At 41.8% G+C, this 17,971-nt stretch overlaps 1 protein-coding gene across 1 annotated transcript in view; it reads right to left on the bottom strand.

Moving 5' to 3' along the window:
- Positions 1 to 3,552: 3,552 nt before the first annotated feature.
- The window catches only part of ANTXRL (ANTXR like), a 96,825-nt gene continuing 82,406 nt past the window's right edge, over positions 3,553 to 17,971 (bottom strand). Inside the window, exon 18 of the mRNA XM_027860352.1 lies at positions 3,553 to 7,350. Coding sequence (XP_027716153.1) covers positions 7,114 to 7,350 — 237 coding nt within the window. The 3' untranslated portion in view covers positions 3,553 to 7,113. The remainder of the gene's footprint in view (positions 7,351 to 17,971) is intronic.

Here is a 17,971-nt window from a genome sequence, read left to right on the forward strand (position 1 = left end):
GGGCACAGCTCAGTGGAGGTTTTTTGGAAAGGTGTAGGTGAGAACTGTGCTGGATGAGAAGGCAAGGTAGGGCTATGATCCAGGCAGGGGCAAGGAGTCCCAAGCAACCCATCAATCTTCAAGCACTTAGAAAGCACATTAGATGTGCCAGGCACTGGGCTAAGCTCTGAGAATATACAGAGAGAGCTAAGGTGGCCCTGCCCCACAGCGTCTAGAAGCCATTAAAGCATGGTCTGCATTTGGTTATTGTTGGAGCTGCTTATGAAATCCTCTATCTTATATGTTATGCCATAATATATATGGAGAGACACTGTGGTGTAGTGTGTAGACAGCCAGCCTAGGAAGCCAGGAAGACCTGGGTTCAAGGTGCTGCCTCTGGTATAGGCTGGCTGTGGGATGCTGAGCAAGTCACAGCCTTTCAGTGCTCTAGGCAAAGCTCTAAGGCTTTCAAGTATCAATATCCACAGCGAAGCTATCGAGAAGCAGAGATCCAGATGCCACCCTGAATTCCTTAAAGGGAATTTCCTCACCTGGAAGTTCTCTATACCAATGAAATCACAGATCTAGTCCCTCCTATGTACACTCCGACTACACACACACACACACACACACACACACACACACATACACACGTATATCCATCCATCCACCCACCTATCCAGTCTATTTGTCTATATCTATCTGACATCTATCTAAGCTATCTATCTGCCTTTCATAATCTCTGTATCTAAATATGTATCTAATCTATCCTTCTTATTTGTCTGTCTATTCTATTTGTCGATCTATCTAATTTAGCTAAATATCTATCTAATCTATCTATCTACTTTATTTGTCTATCTGGTATCTAATCTATTTATCCTATTTGTCTGTCTATGCATCTAATCTATGTATGTGTGTTTCTAATCTATCAATGTATCTATGTATTTATCTATGCATCTATCTAATCTGTCTATCTGCCTATCATCTATCTATCTCTATCTAAATATGCATCTATCTAATCTATCTATGTATCTATCTAATCTATTTGTTTATCTATCTGGCATCTATCTAATCTGTTTATCTATCCATCCGTCCATCCATCCATCCATCCATCTAGCTGTCCATCTGCAAGTATTTATTAAGTGGTTAATGTATATTAAGCACAACGATAAGCCCTGGGTATACAAAAAAAAGGCAAAGCCCCTCAAAGAACTTACATTCTAAGGTGGGAGTGGGGAAACATATAAAGCAAATAACTTTGTATATATGTGATTTACATCCTTCTCAAAGGACTTGAGATGACTTAAATTTTTTACTTCAAAATGGAAGGTCATCTCCAAGGGTACATTTGAACCTTGGAGTTGCCCATAGGTGATTGTGAAGAGGATTTTTACCACAAATACACATATTAATCTCACAGGCTTTTGAAGAGGAAGGAATTTTAAAGACCATTTAGATCCAACCTTTTCATTTTCTGTATGAGAAAACTGAGATCATGAGAAGTCATGGCATACTAGTGCCATAGGGTCATAGATTTGGAGTTGGAAGGGACCTTGAAAGATCATCTAGTCCAGAGCTTCATTTTTCATATGAGACTATTTGGCGGGTAGAGTTGGGGGGGGGAAGGAGGGGTGATGTCTTGCTCGAAGAAACAGAGACAACAGATAGCAGATAAAGGACTGGAATCTAGGCTCCCCATGCCAAATTCTTCTTTCTTTCTACTATGCCTCTTTGCTTTATTCTGGAACAATATGTGTGTAGTGGTATAAATTATTTTAGAGAAAGCTAAAGAAATGACTTTGTACACCTCATGTTAACCATGAGGTCTCTGCATTAGACCATAATTCAGATCTTTGACAAGGTGGCCATCTCTTCCTTTGATATTCTCCCACTCAGAAATACTTCTAGCTGACCAGCCTAGCAGACCATGATGCAACTGAATGTTTCTGGAGGTTTCCATAGTGACTGCTAATACTGTGGTTGCTGTGGTCACAGCACCAGATGTCCCAGATCCCCAAAATGATTATGCAGTTGAACGTTTATAACATTCCCAGGCTAAGTCTGGGTCTATGATTGAGGACTATGTCTATCCCAAATCCTACTGAATTGGAAGATGTGACAATGAAAATCTCAAGAAGACGGGACCTCCCCCTGGGGGGGCGCAGGGAGGGTTCAATATATTCATTCAATTAATGTTTAGTGAATGCTTACTATGTATAAGACCCTATGGGAGGTGCTCTGGGGGATATGGAGTATAAGAAATGGTCCTTGATTTTTGGGAATTTGCAACCTAGATGAGTAAACAAAACACACATGAGAAGTTAAATAAAAATGTTATGGGTAGCTCAGGCATTGTCTTGGGTCCTCATTATTTCTACTGGTGAGGACTTAGTTTAGGCATCTCTTGGATAAGGTGGGAATTCCTTGCCTTGTTTATGTGGTACCCCACTGACACTACATTGAGGATAATTGATTCCAAGCCAATTCATGCATCTGGTCTATATCCTTTGCACTTAGCCTAAAGCAGAGACGGAAGGCTGCAGAAGGACAAAGAATCAGAACTAAGAGGTTAGACAGAAGCATGTTGGCCACACTCATTCCTTTGGAAAAAATTCTCCTGCAGCCATACAGCCAGTCCAGAGAACTATGTACTCCAAAGAACCATTCTACCCCAGGGATGGTAGCTGTTGGAGATCCATAGTTAGGACAGATAGGCTGAGGATACTGACCCATCTAGAGAGGTGATCACTTATGGCAGTGGGTCAGTGAAGAAATGACCAGACCATCCAGCCAGTGATGAGTGACATATGACACCAAGGGCAATGGGAAAGGAAGTCACTCAAGTAGTCAGATGATGACCCTTGGTGATGGGCATATGACATACACTCATCATGAAACCCAAAGAATGAGGTCTGTTACAAAGGGGTGTTTCCTATTCATACATTAAGATTTTAAGATTTCTTACAAGATGTCACAACACATAAAGACCTTTTCAATGGTCCTCTTATAATAAGAATTTGGTTTTCATCAAACTTGAGTGTAAATCATTATTTTAGGGATTTAATTTGTATTTTTTTTACAAGGATGTACTTCCCAAACCAGGTAGAAAAAACGACAGTCTGGTGAAATCTACAAGGCCCTTCTCACAAGAAATTTAAAAAAAATCATAATTGAGGGAAATGTTTAATTTCAGTTAAAGGTTAGTGAAAATAAAAAATGTGATTTTTTTTTCTCTTCCAAGTTCCATGAGCCCCTGAAATCTATCCACAGATAGACCCCTGGTTAAGAACCCTGGTCTAGGGAGAGAAAATGGAGGTGAGGTAGGAAATAACCCTGAATCACATCAATAATATTGGTCTTCCATTTCCCTGTACTACTTTAATATTTATACAAGCAGTAAGGACAAGTGAAGGTGTCACTCTGCTGTTATTTGTAGCCTGGTTTCTTTTGAACTTCTCTGTTAAGGCGTAATTCCTATCTTTATGAGCCTCAGAATGATGAATGTTATATTTTATTCCCACTCTAATGTGATTTAAAATAAAATAATAATTTAAAAACCCAACATTCCAGGAGTTAATTCTTAAACAGGTTTATTGCTGGCTTTTAATCAGTAAGAATATGTTACATTGCAATATTGGATTTCAGATACACTTTCCCACATTTTATTGTGGTCCTGTTGCCACAGAGTTTCACAGAAATGAATGGCAGACACATGTCACATTCAACAGTTACACAATTCTAATGTGGAAACAGTTAACTTCAGAAAGCGGTACATGTAACTTTCCTTTCAGACCAACGACATTCTGTAAATCACTTTCTATTGCCTCCTAAAAGTCCCAAACTTTAAAACAACAACTCTTCTCTTCCAATGTTCAGCTTGACATCCCATTCTCATTTCTTTTTTATCTTGAGAATTTATACTTCTTTCTTGAAGTGATCTGCACAATAACCTTTCCCCCTTATCCCTAAAGGACCAACCTTTCCTATCTATTTTTTTCAAGCATTAAATGAATGAATCTTCTGGATTTTCTATTTCTACTGTGCTAGGCATTACTTATAAGCATAGACTGATATAAACTACAAATACTAGAACATACCATGGTCTTCCCCATTCCCCATGCCTTTCCCATAACTGCGGAGGACCTGGAACATGCCGCTTTAGACTATACTGGATTTTGCCTGCATGCATGGTATGCTGAGCCACCTGGAAGCCATCCACCATAAGCCCTTTGTAATAAATTACTCTAACTGTCCAGCAGTAAAGCAAAAATGCTCTGTTCCTCCATGTAAAAAAAAATTATCAATATTTACAGAAAGGGGGAGGGGTTGCTTTTTATAAAAAACCAAAACTAACCCCCCCAAAACTCCAAAGTTAGGGATCACATTCTATGAAGAATAACAGGAAATAAGGCATAGGGATGATTTTTCTTTTTTTAAAGACAGTGCAAATGCCATGGGAATGGGTTACAGCTTGTTATCAGAACCCACCAGGTAGGTTCCTTGCCATTCAGGTGGGGAGCTCTCCTTATGAAAAATACATTCATGCCCCAACACCCACTAACAAATGCTCTGACTACAGGGCAAGGGATGCCTTGGAATGTTAAAGCCCACACTGTTCTACCAACCGAATCTTCAAGTGCCAACTATGGCTCCCTTCCATTTTGAGAAGAAATCAAAGCCCCGAAAAGTGCCATGTCAGGATTACAAGGCCAGGGTGAGAGAACCCAGGCCTCTAGGTCCGGTGGCTGGTGCTTTGTCTGTTAGCCCAGGCCATCTGTCTCTGTGATTGTCATTGGGTGAGGGTCTGAGAAGAACATTTGTTCTGATATGTACCTGAAAAAGCAGGTCCACATTCTGGAAGGGCTTCAGGGCACATTCAACGTCAGATGTACGTTAGAACAAACCTTGAATTTGTCCAGACAACTTTGTGTGTGGACTAGAAATTCTGAGCCAGCATTAATCCCATGATTGATCCTTTGGAGAAAACCAAGGAGATTCTGACTGCAAAAGTAATGAAAGTTCATAATTTTAAGAAGCTGGAGTGAAATACCTGTAATTCGGCAAATTCAAAGGCAAAGCAGGTATATGAGGGTGGGCGGTTTACAGGAATATAGATCTAGGCCTGGAAGGAATCTCAGAAGCCATCTAGGCCAACTCACTTATTTTTAGATGAAGGAACTGAGGCCCAGAGAGGCTGACTCGCCCAAGGTCACACAGATAGTGAGTACAAGAGGGGGGACTCCAGAACCAATGTTCATTTCACTGTACCATCATTCATGAAGCAACGAGCAAAGTTTTTGCTATGTAATTACCAACTTGCTCTGACATCCTGGGGTTCTGATTGGGGTCTCTCCCCTCCTCTTCCTGCACCCCTACTTCAGGGATCCAGCAGCATGGAGGCAATCCTGTGGTCCCTCAGCCCTGTTAACGTTCTATCACTTTGTATTTAGATAACTTTTCTCCAAGGGATCCAATGTCCTGTATAAGCAAGCCCTCCTTTAATGGAGAATGATTCTCACAAGACTGGGAGGCAGGTTGGTAGGTAAATTAGACTTACGCAACTATGCAGGAGGAGATGAGGGAAAGGAAGGAGGGAGGTGATAGGAACCCAATCAGTGCAGCTTAGGCTGAGTGTTGAAATGGGTGGCGGGGAAGGGAACGAGCATTTATTAAGTGCCAACTATGTGCCAGGCATGTTGCTAAGTGCTTTACAAATATCTCATTTGAATGTAATGGACAAGGAGTCAATCCCATTTAGCCAGGCTTTGCTGTTTGGATGTAGAAGGATGTGGTAGTAGGGACCAAGAGAGAAGAAATAAGAGAAAGAGGAGACAATCTTGAGTCCCATTGTAAGGGTGGATTATTGTACTGCAAGTGGGGATTTCCATTGGAAATAATGACTCACAGACATGGTGATTTGAAGGCATGAAGTCGGTTTGTCCTAGATGCCCCTGCCAATAGCATGTGCATGTACATTATATACATACCATACCAGCAAAACAGAAAAAAATGGGGAGATCATTATCATTTCTACAACTACACAACTAATACAAACAATACTGCCTAAAAACACACACACACAAAAACAAAACCAAACATTCAGATTTGTACTTTGCCCTGCAGAGAAACTCCTTCTGATATGGTATAAATATAATATACAGACTAGGAAGTTTAACTTATCAAGATTCATTCGGGATGACAGGATGCAGCTCATCTGTGGTTTTCCCTTTCTGGACCACTCCTGAGTTACTGCATGCAACCCCACGTCAGAAAGTTTTGGTATATTTGTATGCATGGGGCAACACCAGGCATACTCCCCTTTACACACATGCACACTTATGAGGGTAATGTGCTCTGACAGACAGCTATCCTTTCCCAGAAAGCCTGCTTTCTTTCAAGATGGCCAATGACAAAGATCAAGGAAAAGGCTTGCTTCTTTTTTTTTTCATTAACCACCACCAATGGCATTGAAAATGACTGTGGATCGAGGCCAGATTGGATCAAAGTAGAAACCTTGGATGTAGTTTAGATCCTTTGAATGAATATCTCTGTAATTGGAGAGAGGGCAGAAGCAATACCATCCAATTCACCCTACATGGGGCCATGCTGCCCCGTGTCATAAGAAGAATTCTTGATCATGCCAAAAGAAACTGGGTATGTGGAACAATGGAGAAGGGTGGGTCAATGGGACTGACTTGAAAAGATTTGGGGAGAGAAGAATTCTCTTTGTGTGAAGGAGAAAGTGTTTGTTTCATTCACAGATCAAAGAGCTTTTCTGACTCTTCCAAGGAAAGCAGACCCTGTTAATTTCTGAATACTCTATTCTGGAGTTGTGAATAATGAGGAAACATTAGGAGTGGATGAGTCATCCAGGTATATAAATGACTTAATTGGGTACATATAGGGACCTAGGTACCCACATATACATCAGGACAGATACCTGGATTTATCTACTGATAAATCCACTCCTGTATGTGATATATAAAAATATTTCATATAGTAAATTGACACATGGTAATTTTTTTTGCTGACCAGCAACAAATTCCAATATTTTTCAACTGTAAACCAAGACTCAATAAATATATTGAATTCAGTAAAGAACTCAGTTTTGTCAATCTTGGTTCCTCTGGAGTTTTAAAAGTCAGGCTGAGGAGGTGGGCGGGATGGTGGGGGTCCTGGGGGCAGCCGTGCAGGAGGGGGAACGGGAGGCAGCTGTCTGGAAGGAGGCTGAAGAGACGATGGAGGAGGAGGAGGGCCCCGGGAGGCATTGTTGAGGGGGACGCTCTCGTGGCTGGGGGGTGGTCTTGGGGGCTGCTTGAAGGAAGTCGGTTTGCCATCAGATTTTACTCTGGTGAAGTTGATGCACCTTCCCTGTTGGGGACAGAAAAAGCCAATAGTTAATGAAAACTAATCAGGAATTAGTCACTGTTACAGTGGGAACGCATCACGCTGGTTTTTCTGGAATGTGGCAGGAGCAGGGAGACCTCAGTTCAAACCCTGTTTCAGACACATATTGGCTATGTGACCATGGGCAAATTATTTAACCTAAAAATGATAACTTAGAACTGAGTGGCTATTCTACACTGGTAGAAGGCATTTCCACACTGGGAAATGAATAATGGAAGTTCCTTGAAGATAGAGATTATTTCATTTTTCTCTCTGTCTTTCTATCACCTAGTTCAGGGTCTGGCATATAACGGCAATTAATTAATACTTTTTGAAATGAATTGAATTAGGAATTCCTTATATTGATGAAATCAAAAAATATCAAACAGACCATCATGATGTTCTAGGAAAAAACAAAACAAAAACAAAAACCTCAGCTTTGGCCACTCCCCTTAGTGCATTTTCAAGAGCTTTTCCATAAACAAGATGGTACTTCATGCCTGCTTTGGAAGCCTGAGCCAAAGTTGTACATCTGTAGGACAATAATCTTTAGAATATAATTGCCCACATTTATATGATACTTGGAGGCTTACAAAGTGCTTTATACAGATGACCAAGTTTGAACCTCAGAACTATCCTGTGGGGTGAATATTCATGTCAATTGCCAAAAGGAGAAAAGATGGGAGTCGTGAACTCCAGGTGCTCCAGATTTTTTTCTCAATAAGGCAGAATGGAGAGAAGGTTAGCTTTGGGGTCAGGAAGACCTCAGTTTAATTTCTGCCTATGACACATACTGGCTTTGTAACCTGGTGCAGATCACTTAACTCCAATTGCCTCCAAAAGAGAAAAGACATAAAAGCCCCCTGAATTTGATAAACGCAGGGTTTTTTAGCCTTTTTTGGTGTCATGGGCCCCTGTAGTTAGCCTGGTGAAGCCTATTCTCAACTCCTCTGAATGAAGCTTTTGAATAATTGATGGAAATGCTAAATTTCAGTCAGAGACTGGTGAAAATAAAAGATGGCATGTTTTTCCCATCCAAGTCCACGAATGCCTTGCCCTAGGCTCTTATCTATAGACCCATTAGGGGTCTGTGGACCCCAGGTGGACCCCTGATGGATATCAATGAAAGAGTTATGTATATGAAGTATTGATTAAGAGCTTACCATGTGCCAGGCACTGTGCTAAGCACTGGAGATACAAAGAAAGGTAAATTTAGAGGCAGTGAGGTAATGCAGTGGTTAGAGCCCTGGACTTGGAGGCAAGAAGACCTAAGTTCAAATCCAATCTCAGACCCTTACTGACCATATGATGCTGAACAAGTCAGTTAATTGCTGACGACCTCATTTTCTCCATCTGTAAAATAGGCCTTGGCAGCTTGTCCTGCGGCAGACTCAGACTCTAAATTGATGATGGAGCTTATACCTTGCTGATTCCTCTCAAGGTTTCACGGTAAGTAGCTGTGGTCGAGAGAGTCTGGGTTCCTTCAGCTATAAACTTGCCTCCACAAGCAATTTTTCTTTTTCTTCTTTTCCTTTTATATCTCTGAAAACTATTCATTATGCTAATAGAAAAGGGCAGCTGGAGTCCAGTCCAGGGACCCAGCCTTGCTCCGAGCTCAGCCCCAACCACTGACTAGTCCCATTTGTGTGTTCCTTTTGCCACATAGGGCAGAAGATGAATGGGCCCCACATCTTCTGGGGAGAGGGGATGCACCCTGGGTCTCCAGTTCTTTTATAAACAATCCTTAGGGCCACTGTGCTGTGTACAGGGGGGAAAACCCATCTGCTGTCAGCAATCTGGAGAGGGAGAAGGGGCCAACAATAGCAGACCCTCTCCTGATTTTCCTATATAGGGTTCATAGAGTGGGCTAAGGGAAGGTAGAGGATACACACAGGAAGGGAAAACATCTCCAGTGGTCTCTGCATTTGACCTCCAAGCCGTGCTACGGGAATCCATGGTGAGGCTGCAGCTCTTAGCTCCAGACTGCGGCGAATGTCAGAACAAGGAATAAATGGTTATTACGCCGCTCTATTTCCTCTGTGGTAACAAAACAACCAAGTAGCACATTCTCCATTCAAGTGGCAGACAGGCTCCAACTCTAACCCAAACCACACTTGGAGGGAAAAACCAAAAAAAACCAACAACAAAAAACTAAACGTGTAGTGGGAGTCACTTGGGTTTTCAATCCTGGAAACTGAAGAAGCCAGTCTCTGAGATAGGTATTAGCTCTTCCTTGCAAGACGGGAGTTTGACTGAGAGACATATGAGTTAGATCCTCGTGATTCCTGAATGTCCTACCCCGCCAACTGGCTCCAAATGACTATGGCTCAAGAAAATCTCAGTCAGTCTCTGGCTCAAAAAATCTCAATGGCTTCTTGTTGCTACTTGGATAAAATAGTAGCTCATAAGTTTGCCATTTTAAAGCCCTTCACTATCTGGCCCCATGCTCTTTGCAGACATTTCACATTACTTACTCCCTGCCAACATACTCTATCCTCTAGACAAAATGGCCTGCCTAAAAGACACCGTTGTATGTACATGTTCTCTCCTTCCCTCCTCCTAGAGTTCTTTCAACCTCTTCTGCACAAGAGACACCAGGAATCTCTTGAGTTTGAGACCTGAATCACCAACTGCCTTTTGAAAGCCTTGAACTAGATCTCTCATAAGTATCTTAAGCCAAAAGGAACTATTCCATCAGCCTCTCAGAACCCTTAGCTCAAATATGACTTTCTTCAAGAGGCCTTTCCTAATTCCTTGTTGTTAATTTCTCCCTCCCCACGTCCATTCATTGTGTATTTATTTTTTATATATCCTTTATTTACTTATCTGGGAGTATGTTGTGTCCCCCAAGTACTAGGGTTCTGAAACTGGGGTCTGTGAACTTGTTTAAAAACTTTTTATAACTATTTCAATACATTTAGCGTATTAAGATTTATTAAGCTTCATTTCTATGGAAGTAGAGTTAAGAAGACTTGAGTTTGGATTCTGTGTCACAGCTATGTGACTCTGGTAAGTAATTTGATCTCTCTCAGCCCTAATTTCTTCATCTGTAAAATGGGGGTAATAATAGCACCTAACACTCAGGATTGTTGTGGCAGATGAGATAATATATGTAAAGCACTTTGCAAAATTTAAAATGCTAGCTATTATAAGCTCCTTGGAAACAGAGACTTGGTTTTTTCTCTCTATGCTTGGCAGCTCTCACAAAGCTTAAAACAGTAAGAATTTAATAAATCCTTACAGAATTAATGAAATCACAAATGTAGTTGGCCTCAGTTTCCTCAACTGGGAAATGACAAGGTTGTTCTATGAGACATCAGAGATTCAATCAAGCTCTAAAAATGTCTGTAATTCTGATTCTATCTAACTCCTAGAGGTTGGAGAATCATTGGAAATGATCCTCTCAATGATTTCACAATTGCTGCCAAAAATTAGGGAAGGGTAGGGGTCACGAGCCAGGCCAACTGTTATTAGCTCTGGCTTCAACCTAGCTCTTCTGTTCAGGTAAATTGACTCAACGGCATCCTTACCATTTCCTGGCATAAAAAGAAAGGAGCCAAAGGTTAAATGAAATAACACTGAAAGGGAAAGCCTGAAATAAGCTAGGTTAACAAGGAGGCTTGGTGAGAATCCTGGCAGGTGCCCCAGCTTCCTCCAGGTGAATGGTAGCCTCAGACAAACTGAGACTTGGGAAAGACTTTAACTTAGAAAGGCCAAGATCACCCACTGCCTCCGGGGCCATTGCCAATCACCTTGACCTATGTCTTGCCACTGGACTGATGACTCTGGAGGAGAGAGTGAGGCTGATGACTTTGCACATCTCCGCCTCACTTGACTCCAATTCACGTGCAAGTCAAGACATCACCCTCATGATGTCATTAGTGTTCTAGAAGGATGAACATCATCAGCAAGTCCCAGGTCAAGCTGCAGCCCTCTGGTTTGCTTGTTTTTGCTAGTATCTTACCAATGCCAGGTTTATCTCTTTCAAAGGGGAGGCTTTTTTTTTTCCCTTCTGTTCTCACACCTGAACTCTCTCTGGAATCCACTTTCTCTTCTCCTGCCCCAGCACCTTGTTCATAGTAGGCACTTAATACACATTTGCTGGGTTAGACTGGATCAGATTTTTGTGTAAATTAAGCCACTGTGTAAGTACTCTGGGGAACCTCAATCTTTTATGCCTCATTTCTAATGATGCCGTGAAAGAGACTTTTCCTTGTTAAAGGAATTTCAGGCATGAACCAGCAGGTGGTGGATGTACTGGGGGTGGGGGCAGGAGTTGCTCTTTGCAGGCCTTCTGGAGGCCCAGCACTTAATAGGGCACTTGTCACTAAACAGCTGGATGCAACCAGATGTGCTACACAATGGTGAAAGTTTTGTAATAAACCCTCACTCATCAAAAAAAAATAACAGCTCACACACTACATTTGTATTTGTGCTCATTCATTTTCTTGCAGTCATCTTTGACATGGGTAGTTCTTCCAGCAGCAATAGGAGATGAGAGGGTTCAGAACTATTCTTGTATCATCCCCATTGAGAATGAATGTAAATGATAAGAGCACAATGACAACATTTATATGGTGCTTGAGGCTTACAGAGCAATGTACATATCAGCTTCTTTCATCTTTACAACAACCCATAGAGGTAGATACTACTATTATCTCCATTTTATTGTTGAGGAAATGGAGGTTGAGTGGTTAAGGGCCATGTCCAAAGTCAGTCATATAGCTTGTGTCTAGGGCAGAATTTGAACTCAGGACTTCCTGTTTCTAAGTATCCCTCCTCCTTCCCCCCCTTTCTAATCACTGTAGCATCTAGCTACAAAGGGTCATGATTTTCTGAAGGACACCTACAAGTAAGTGACAAGCCAGCTTTAAAACTCACTCCCACTGCCAACAACCTCACACAGTCTCACTACCTACCTCAAAAACCTTATAGAAAGCATTGGCACAAAGTGGCAGCTCATTCTTACTGACCCAAAGATCCCAAACTGAGAGCCTACTGTCTCATTGGGTCCTACCTTCCTCCTATAGGGGAGCTAACATCACTGACGAGCCAAATGACTTGAGTCTTTTCAGCAAAGCTCTAAAACCAGGAAAGCTTTGGCAAGCCAGGACAGGCCCTTGAGATGACTGACTCATTGTTAAACCTCTTCCCTGCTTTCTTTGTCCAGAGAGAAACCCAAGACACCCCTGAGCTTTTAGGTACAAACTGGCTCTCCTAGAAACCCGGAGAGCATTTCTTTTAGGTCTTCTGATCCCATGTGGCCTTTTTGTGCTGTAGACAAGCTTTAAGAATAGCAAAAGGGAGGCCTTTTCTCTGGCCTGACTTCCTGCATGTGAACTTTGATAGGATGTGATTACTGAGGCATCTTGTTGGTATCTTATTTGGCATCTTATTTTACACAATACCGTCCTGAAAAGTTGCATATCTATCTAAAGTTTCCTCCGGGGGGGGCAGTTAGCTTACTATTTAAAGCAATTATATGATAAGAAACAAAAAACAGCGCATTTATTTATTTGGTAAATATGAACCTTCCAGCAGTGGGAAACATGATGGATTTTAGAATCAAAGGATCTGAGTTTGAATCTTGGCTCTGCCACTTATCCTTATATGACTTTGGGCAAGTTGCCCTCAGTTTCCCCATCTGTAAAATGAGGGCATTGGACTGGATGACCTCCAAGGTCCCTTTAAGCTATGATCTTATGAATATGTTTACATATCAGATTTGCTTAAAGGGGGATATATTTAGAAATGTAATGAAAGCTTTCCCTTGAATGATGGGAGAAGGGGAAAAGGGAGGGCCCGGATACAAGTATCAATTGACCACAGATCAGAAGGTACCTTCAGCTATCTAGCACAACCCTCTCTCTCTTTACAGATGGAAGAACTAAGGCTCAGTGACTTGGGCAAAGGCACACTGTACCTCACTGCTGTGGAATACCAGTTTTCCCCAGGACCTGCCATCTTCTATTTTTGTTTCTTCTTGCCCTCTGGTATCCCTCACACCACGTCCGGGCATAGGACAGAACATAAACTCCTTGAGGCCCACTCTGTTGTATTTTTGTCTTTGTATTCCTGGCACCTCACATAGTGCCTGACACAAAATAGGCTCTCAGTAAACACTTCTTCACTGACTGGCTGTTGCAGGGCTGATCCACACCCTATGTCTGGCTACTGTGGAATCACTCAGGATCCAGACCCAAACTCCTTCTCATTGATTTGTTTTCTAATTCCACATCTAGGAAGAGACTCTTTCTTGTTGACCCATCCTATCAGTTCTTATCTCTCTGTAAAGCAGTCACAGGGCTATGGAGATAGCCCCACACAAAGCAGGGATGACCTCAAAAGCGTTTAGAAGAATTGCAGGTAGCAGCGGCCACCCAATGACTGGCAAGATACCTAGCCGGCCTGGATAGATGCTTGGTGACAAGAGAAGCCACTCTGTGGATCATTCCAAGTACAACAGAATCTCCGGGCAGATTTCAAACTCACTCCTGTGTGCTGGCTCTAGTCTTTCTGCTGTCCTCTTCCCTTCCTCTTAATTCTACTTCCTCTCCATCTGCAGGACAGTACCAAGCTCCACATACAGTCATACTCCATAATCATTTGTTCAAATGGCTTTCCCTTCAGTTATAGATTCAGGTCAACTTGAGGCGGCTGACAACTCTTTCTACCATTTTGATTCTCAGACCAGTGAGGAATTTCAAAGGCCGCACATTGGGCTACATCATGAAGCTTGGTTTCTGAACGCTAATTGAGCCAGCTGGATACAAAATGATGCTTACTTGTGAAGGAGAAGTACAGCCACTCAATGACCTCTTGATGACAAAGTCAAATTGCTAGATAGAGACCCATGAAGCGAACCTTCCCAGGTGTAAGTATCAGATATCTTTAAGCCAAAGTTAAACCACATGGGTAAAACCAACCAACCAAAAAAAACCCCAAAAATACCCCCCAAAAAACAAACCCAACCCGTGGATGGGAAAAAAGAGACATGAAGAGAGGCAGCTACTGGATTTCAATCCAACATAAAGTCAAGTCCCCAAGCAATTATTAATTATTTATTACTGTGTAAGGCACTCTGCTGGATTCAAAGAAAAACAAAACAAAACAAAAGAAAAATGGCCCCCATCCTCAAAGAGATTATATTCTACTGGGGGAGATAAAGCAAAAATAAGTAAATAAATATATGGTAACTGGAGGAAAGAGAGTTTTAGCGAATGTGGATTAAGAAAGGGTTCCTGTAGGATGTGGTGTCTGAACTAAACTTTGAAGGAAGATAAGGAAGGAGAGAATACATTTCAAGTTCAAGAAGCTTCTGGGCCTTTATACCACCTCTAGGATAAAGCTCAAATGTCTCTGGTTGGAATTTAAAGCCCTTCACGATCTGGCTCCAGTCTTGCTTTCCAGATTGATTACACATCACTCCCCATTACTCACTTGACCTCCAGCTAAACTGGCCTAATCACCATTCCCCATTCAGAACATTCCATCTATTCCCTCTGGATTTTTGTATAGGCTATCTCCTATGCCTCAAATGTACCTCCTTATCTCTGCCTCTTGGAACTGCTAACTCCCCTCAAGGATTAGTTTAAGTGACCTGCCCTTTAAGAGGATTTTCCTGAATTCCTTCTTGCTAACCCTCTGCCCACTCCCAGTTACTTTGTTTTATGTGTGTGTATACACACATGTATGTATATATGTACAGACATATACACACATGTGTATGTGTATATGATACACACACATGTGTATATGTTTATGATATACACATATGTATGTATATATGTTTTGTATTTATTTACTTCTCTGTGAATATATCATTCTTCTCCTCCTCTCCCCTTACTCACTGGAAGTCCTTTGTAGGTAAGGGATATCTCCCTTTTGTATCTATATATCCAGCACCTATTAATGTGCTTGACATATGTCTTAATGCTTACTGATTGATGGTCCAGCTTGATTGGAATATGGAGTACTTAAAGGAGAGTGACAGGTGGTACATTGGAGCCATTTATGAAAGGCTTAAATGACAGGCTCAAGAGTTGATATTGTATCCTGGAGGGAACAGGGACTCATTGAGTATTCTTGAACTGAGGAATAACACAGTCGGAGCTGTCTCTTAAGAAGATTAGTTTGGCAGCTGTGTGGAGGATGGATTAGATAGGGGAGGTACTGAAAGCACAAAGACCCTTTGGAGATCGCCTCCTAAGTCTAAACAAGAGATGGTGAAGGCCTGAACAGGGGAGGCAGTCATGGGAATAGAGAGAGGGGTTTGTATGAAGGAGATGGAAAGGGTACTGAGCTTGGAGTCACACGCTGTTTTGTTCAGTCATTTTTCAGTCCTGCCTGACTCTTCGTGACCCCATTTGGGGTTTTCATGGCAAAGATACTGGAGTGGTTTGCCATTTCCATCTCCTTTGGTTCAAATCCTGCCTCATACTTATTAACTGTGTGACCATGGACCTGTCACTTAACCGCTGTCTGCCTTAGTTTCCTCATCTGTCAAATAAGCTGGAGAACGAAATGGCAACCACTCCAATATCTTTGCCAAGAAAACCTCAAACGGGGTCACAGAGTCAGACACAACTGAAAAATGACAGAACAACAAATTCTTCTTCTCCACCCATTATTGTTTTACTAGACCTAGGATTTCATTGGTATGAGGCATACCAGGTAAGGAATATTCCCTACAAATGCAGAGCAACTCTTCTATAACTTAGACAATTGTCTGGAGCACTGAGGGCTTAAGTCATGTGTCAGGGGCCACAAAGACAGAGGTGGAGCTTGAACGCAGGTCTTTCTGGCTCTAATGCCAGTCATTGATCTGCTACAGCAAGTTGCTTCTATTACCAGTATTACTCTAGAAACAATTATTCATCTTGGATTACCTATGGATAGTGTCTACTATATTAGGAGGCTTGTAATTTAAACCCAGGGTCCTCCTATTCCAAATCCATTGTGTTTTCTACAACATCACAATGTGTTGTCTCTATCTACACACACACACACACACGCACACATACACACATGCATGCACATGTCCATACATTTATGATATTTGTATTTTTTGTGTAATGTCCCCTAAGACTGTATGCTCTTTGTGAAGAGTATTCTTTGTGTATTTTCTGTCCAGGTGGCACCCAACAAATAACCTTACCTATTAAATAAGGAAGGAGGAATGCCAGGTTTCTTTCAGTAGTCCAAAACTTAAAAATTAATTTCCCTTTCTACTGGGTTTAGATTTCTACTGGATTTAACTGGGAAACTTTCTAAGCTTTGAGATGTTTCCTTGTGGTTGAAACAATCTATAAAAAGTCCTATTTCCCAAAATTTTATGTGCTCTCTATTTAAAATAACTCATATTAAAGGACAGCCATAATTGCTTCAATGGGAAGACAGAAAGCATTTCATGAGCACATACTTTATGCCAGGCTCAGTGCTAATTGCTTTACAAATATTTCATTTGATTATCATGATCATCCTGAGAAATAGGTGTTAATATTACCACCATTCTATGGTTGCAAAACCTGAGGCAAACAGAAGTTAAGTGACTCGCCCAGAGTCACACAGCTAGGAAGTGTCTGGGGCTGGATTTGAACTCCTATCTTTTGACTCCAGGTCCAGGGCTACTGGTTTACTGGGCCACCTAGCTGCTTCAGACAGGATTCAAAGAGCACTGCTCTGTCCTCCATATGGTGGATATACATTCAAAACCTCCCTGCCAAGCATTTAAACACAACTGAAAGTATGAGATAGTACACAGATTTCCAAGTGAAAGGGATCTCAGGGGCTATCTATTCCAACCTCTTTGTTTTCCAGATAAGGAAACTGAGGCCCAGGGGTTAAGGAGCTTATCCAAAGTTACAAGGCAATAATGGTCAGAAGCAGGATTTGAACTCAAGTCCCCTGACACTAGGGTCTGCTCTCTTCTCCCTGTTCCACACAGACAGAAATGATATCTCTCAATGCATCATGCCAGTTGCTGATTCCCCATCTAAAGATGTTAACAAGAGCCAGCTTCTAGTCCAACAACAGCCGCTCTGTCCATACCAAATTCTCTTAGGTTTCATTATGACTTCTACTAAGAAAGTCCTTTGCCAGGCAGTTCCAGGCACCCCTGTCATTCACCATCTAACTCAATGGGAATTGTGCACCCCACGGAATTAGGCCCTACTCTTCAGCTTAGGTCAGCATGAGCTTTTATGAGACATATTTTTCTTTCCCTGTGTTGACTTTTGTTTCTCTGTCATCTCTTGCCATATCATTCTCCCAATTGGCTTCTGAAACACAAGTGGTGAAAATCCCACCTCCCACCCTGCCTTACCTTGGCCCCAACCCTTGGTAATAGCTTCAATCTGAGCACACCAAACCCCAGAGTCCCTGGTTAACACCATAATCTAGGCCAGGGAATCTTAACCTGGGAACTGTAGGTAGATTTCAGCAGGGCCACGAACTTGGATAGGGAAAAGAACTACCTCTTCTAACTGAAATTTGACATTCCCTCAAATTAGGAATGTAGGTAACGAAGCAGTATTCTGAGAAGAGGTACCTAGGTTTTATTAGACATAGAAGGGGTCTATGTCACACAAAAATGTTAAGAACCCTT

The sequence above is a fragment of the Vombatus ursinus genome, unplaced genomic scaffold, assembly GCF_900497805.2.
Source record: "Vombatus ursinus unplaced genomic scaffold, bare-nosed wombat genome assembly UNPS02000749.1, whole genome shotgun sequence".
NCBI classification, from domain to species: Eukaryota; Metazoa; Chordata; class Mammalia; order Diprotodontia; family Vombatidae; genus Vombatus; species Vombatus ursinus.